The 5,292-nt window shown below is 51.1% G+C and overlaps 1 protein-coding gene across 1 annotated transcript in view; it reads left to right on the forward strand.

Annotated features, from left to right (window-relative positions):
* The first annotated feature begins 6 nt into the window (after window positions 1–6).
* MYPOP (Myb related transcription factor, partner of profilin) overlaps window positions 7–5,292 on the forward strand; it is a 5,780-nt gene continuing 494 nt past the window's right edge. Inside the window, exon 1 of the mRNA XM_024768266.1 lies at window positions 7–512. Within this exon, the coding sequence (XP_024624034.1) occupies window positions 14–512 (499 nt within the window). The 5' untranslated portion in view covers window positions 7–13. The remainder of the gene's footprint in view (window positions 513–5,292) is intronic.

Genomic DNA, 5,292 nt, shown 5'->3' on the forward strand with positions numbered 1-5,292 from the left:
GTCGGGGGGCGCCATGGCCTCGGCGGCGGCGGGCGAAGCGGAAGAGACCACCCGGCTGCGCAAGCCGCGCTTCTCGTTCGAAGAGAACCAGATCCTGATCCGTGAGGTGCGCGCCCACTACCCGCAGCTCTACGGCGCGCAGAGCCGTCGGGTGAGCGTGGCCGAGCGGCGGCGTGTGTGGGACGGCATCGCCGCCAAGATCAACGGCATCACCAGCTGGAAGCGCACTGGCCAGGAGGTGCAGAAGCGCTGGAACGACTTCAAGCGCCGCACCAAGGAGAAGCTGGCTCGCGTGCCGCACTCCACACAGGGCACCGGGCCTGCCGCCGAGGACGCCTTCTCCGCCGAGGAGGAGACCATTTTTGCCATCCTGGGGCCGGGTGTGGCGGGGCCAGGAGCTGGTGCAGGGGCAGAGCAGCCCTCCACGGCCGCCTCTTCACAGCCACCGGCCCCAAGTGCCTGCGCCCAACGCTGTGTGTTGTCTGAGGACCGCAAGGAGGACCGACGGGCAGGTGAGTTCCTTCAGCATCACCTCAGCAAAAGCAAACAAATTTTACTTTGTGCCTGGCGCTGTTCCAAGCCCTTTATATGGTTCATCAGATCCTCACTATAGCTGTGGGAAGGGGGGTACTGTTATAATCCCCATTTTACACCTGTGGAGACTGAGGCTCAGAAAAGTGTAGTAATGGTCGGAGTCGGCAATGGAACCCAGACCTAGGAGGCTTGGCTCCAGAGTCCACTCATGGGATCATCAGCTCACCCATGATTTCATTAAACTGTAGTGTAGGGGGAGTGACTCTGAAGGCAGATAGTCTGGGCTCCAGTTACAACTTTGCCACTCAACTGTGTCATTTGGGATAAGTTACTGCACATCAGTTTCTACATCTGTAAAATGGGGATAAAAAATGGTCCCCGCCTCAAAGGGTTGCTGGGAAGATTAAATGAGTTAATATGTGTAATTTGCTTGGTACATTACTTCCTTGCTAGCTATTGATATAATTACCAGTGCTGTGAAGCACGAACTGTTTCACCATTTTATAAATCAAAGACTCAGGGAGGTTTGGAAAATTTCCCAAGGTCATGCCCTGAGTAGAGGAGGTGGGGAGAGTGGAGTACAAAACTTCCCACTCAGCCTTGACTCTGGATGATTATTTCTTCCACAGCTATTCCCCAGTCAACTGACCCGAGCTGGACAGTGTTGGGGACAGAGATGTGACTGAGACATCCTCAGGCCTGCCCTTCTGGGGCTCACAGTCCACTGGGGGAGACAGACCCATGCATAGACAGTGATGACTCAAAGCAGGCAGGGCTGGGCTATGAGAGTCCCTAGGGGACATCTGATCCAGACTGGGAATTCAAGGAGGGCTTCCTGGAGAAGGAACCATCAGAGCCGAGATGCAAAGAGTGAGGATGAAGAAGAGACGGGAAAGTGTTCCTGGAGAACAGCATGTACAGTGGCTTGGAGACAAGAAAGCTTGGCCAGTTTAGGAAACTGAGAGATGCTGCCCAGTTAGGGGAGGGGAGGAAGGGAGAGTGGAAAGATTAAAGAAAGGACATGTTTTGAGATGAGATCAGAGAGGTCAGCAAAAGCCAAACCTTGCAGGACCTTTAGGCTGAGATAAGGAGTTCAGTTTTATTCTAAGTACTATGGGGAGCCATACAAGGGTTTAGAGAAAGAGGGGGCACATGATCCAACAAGGCAGCTCAGGATCATGTAATTTCTGAGAGGTTCATTCACCCACCCAAGGTCACACAGCAAGTAAGTAAGTAGAAGGGTTGGAACTTGAATATAGGTTGTGTCCAACTCACCGTCCATGCACTTGACCACTGGCTAGATGGCCTGATATATACCATATATATGCATACATATATATGTAAATATGTAAGTAGTTTACATATATATAAACAATTAATATTGACTACGAGTTAATGTGTGTGCCAGAATTGGATCACATGTGGTTTAAAATAAAGGTCAGGACTTTGGATTTTATCTTGAGGGCATTTGGGCGGCATGAAAGTGTCTTAAGCCAGAGAAAGACACAATCACTCGGGACCCTTGTACTCAATATGAATCAAACCTCAGTGTTTCTACCTGTGAAATGGCCCCATTGAACCAGTGTGGAGATGGCAAACTTATTACTTCAAAAGCTGTACAGCCCCTTATTCATTCATTCAACAGATATTTATTGAGCGCGTATTCTGAGGCAGACACCGTGGTAGGTGCTGGGAATACTCTGAAGAAAGACAATTTTCCTTCCCTTATGGAGCTGACATTCTAGTTATGGGAGACAGACGACAAACAAGTAATCCCCCAAAGCAGATTCTACAAAGAGGTGATAAGAACTAAAAGAAGTAAAACAAAGCATGTTAAGAGGATAGTGAGTGATGGAGAGGGGGCCTCTGTAGAGAGGGGAAATTTGAGCAGAGGACCTGAATAGAGAGACCGAGCCAAATAGATATCTGCGGGAAGAGTACTGCAGCTGGAGGAAACAGCAGGTGCAAAGACCCTGAGGCAGGTATGTGCCTAAAGTGTCCTTGATTAGAATCTCACACAGAGATTACCCACTGTGTAAAACTCTTAAAAGAGGAACTGCTCTGATTGAAGGACAGGAACAGGGCCTGGGGCAGCCTGAGGCATCTTTGTTGACACTGGAAGGAGAGATAAGAACCGTTTATCTTGTGACCTAATATTTGAATGAAAGAACAGTAACAACCACATTGAGACCTTATTATATGCCAGGTACTGGCCTATGCCCTGGCCCATGGTAATTCACTTAATGCCTGTAACGGCCCTCAGGGAGATATTCCTTTACAGGGTTACTTGGTCCTATGTTCACACACATCCATTTACAGGTGGGGAAACTGAGGCCCAAAGGTTGCGAATAACTATGATTTTAACTCTCATGGTGGTCCTTACATGACGCCTGTGAGCCCTGTGGGCATGAAGGCTGGGCCCCTTTTCTATTCTTTTTACTCGGTAGACTGGAAGTCATATATTTTTCCAGGTGGCTGGAATTCTCATGCCCTTTATGAATAAGACTCGCCACCCCACTGTCAAGCCCACAGCCCCAGCCCAAGGAATGGTTAAAAGCATAGGCTCCAGAACCTGCCTGGTTCAAAGTCCTCTTCTCCCATTCACCAGCTCTGTGACACCTCTTTGGGCCTCAAGTCACCTCATCTGTAAAATGGGCTAATACTGATAGCGCGTACCCCAAAGACTGGCTCGGAGGACTGGGTGAAATAACATAGGAGAATTTAGCCACTGTGCCCAGGGTCGGCCAGGAAAGTGTCCAACCACCGTTAGCTCTGGTTATTGTCTCTCTGCCAGCCTCTCTTACTTGCCCAGGCCGGCTGGCCCAAAGAGTCTGGAGCCCCAGCCTTCGAGCCTGGGGGTGTGGGGGGATAGTGATCCTGGAAGAGGGAACAAGATGTGCACTGAGGCAAGAAAGAAGAATAGAAAGGGGCAAAAGCTGAGGCCTTGTAGCCCTAGAGAGAGGCCTGGACTGTCCCCTGTGGGTGCTGCGGAGCTGCGGGAGGGTTGTTGCCAGGACCTGGGGCCTGGTGCCCAATCAGTACTAACTCCCAGGAAGCCACAGTTCTTTTCTCATTAAAGACAAAATTTTGTGCTGGACATTGTTCTAGGCGCTGGGTAAACAGCAGTGAACAAAAACAAAGCCCTGCCTGATGGAGCTGACATAAGGAGGAGGAGACAGACCACAAACACAGAGCGATCCCATGCCAGGTGGAGATAAGTGCTATAAAAGAAATCAGGTAGGGCTAGGAGAGAGAAAAGGACAGAGCTGCTTCAGATGGAGGGTCAAGGAAAGTCTCTCCAAGGAGGCCATGTTTGAGCAGAAGCCCGAGGAGGTGAGGGAGGGAGCCAAGCAGGTGTCTGGGGAAAGATCTTTCCAGGCTGAAGGAACAGAAAGTGCAAAGGCCCTGAGGCAGGAGCGGGCCTAAAGTGTATGAGGACCCAGGACTTCCCTGGTAGTCCAGTGGTTAAGACTCTGTGCTTCCAACGCAGGGGGCTCGGGTTTGATCCCTGATCGGGGAACTAAGATCCCACATGCCGCCCGGCGTGGCCAAAATTAAAAAAAAAAGTGTATGAGCCCCTGCAGGGAGGCCAGTTTGGCTACAGTCAAGTGAACGAAAGAGAGTGAGAGAAGGAGTGGGAGACGAGGTTAGGGAGGCAATGGAGGCACATCGTGGGGACCTTGAAAACTTTGCTTTTACTGTGGGTGAGATAGTAGCCACAGGAGGCTTTTGAGCAGAGAAAGACATGTCACTTGTATTTTTTTAACATCTTTATTAAGGTAGAATTCTCATACCGTACAACCTACCCATTTAAAGCGTACAATTCAGTGGCATTTAGTATATTCATAGAGCTGCACCTTACCGTCACTACTATCAATTTTAGAACATTTTCATCACTCCAGAAAGAAACCCTGTACCTTAGCCATCAACCCCCCCGCCTCGTTCCCCCATCTCTGCCCAGCCCTAGGCAACCAGTAATCTACTTCCTGTCTCTGTAAGATTTGCCTGTTTTGGACATTGCATGTAAATGGATCATATGACATGTGGTCCTTTGTGAGTAGCTACTTTCCTGTAGCGCATAACTGTGGTGTATTTTAGTTGGACCCCTGAGGCTGCTGGTGGAGAACAGACTCTAAGGGGCGGGGGTGTGGGCTGGGAGCCCAGTGAATAGTCCAGGTTGGGAGATGGTGGTGGTTGGACCAGGGTGGGGGACGTGGAGGAGGACAGATGTTGGGTTAGTTTGAAGGCAGAGCCAACGGTATTTGTACACGAGTGGTGTCTTGGGAGAGAAGAGTGGGTTTTTGTCCTGAGCAGCTAGAAGGATGGAGCTGCCATCATCTGAGATGGGGTGGCTGAGGGAGGAGCAGGTTGGGGGAGGGCCAGGAGCTCAGCTCCAGGCAAGGGGGTTGGAGGCATTATAGGACGGGATTATTGGAGGGGATATGCCGAGTACACAGCCAGAGGGAGAGCTTCAGGCTGGGCCCGGAAACCTGGGCGCCTCTGCACACGGACTCTTCAAGTCCGTGAGCACAAATGAGATCCCAGGTGAGAGGAGGCGGAGGAAGCCCCGCAGGCTTGGGGTTAAACTGGCACAGATCAGAGTTGAGACTGAAATCCTGCCCTCCTGATTGGAGAGAGACCCCTACTCCCCGCCTCCAGAAGTTCCCCCTTCTCCTACTCCAGCCACCCAACCTCTTCTCCAGGCCCTCCTCCCGTGGGGCCTCCCCAGGATCCAGCAGTGCTGCCTGAGGGGGGTGG

Source organism: Neophocaena asiaeorientalis, unplaced genomic scaffold (genome assembly GCF_003031525.2).
Source record: "Neophocaena asiaeorientalis asiaeorientalis breed wild unplaced genomic scaffold, Neophocaena_asiaeorientalis_V1.1 scaffold629, whole genome shotgun sequence".
NCBI classification, from domain to species: domain Eukaryota; kingdom Metazoa; phylum Chordata; class Mammalia; order Artiodactyla; family Phocoenidae; genus Neophocaena; species Neophocaena asiaeorientalis.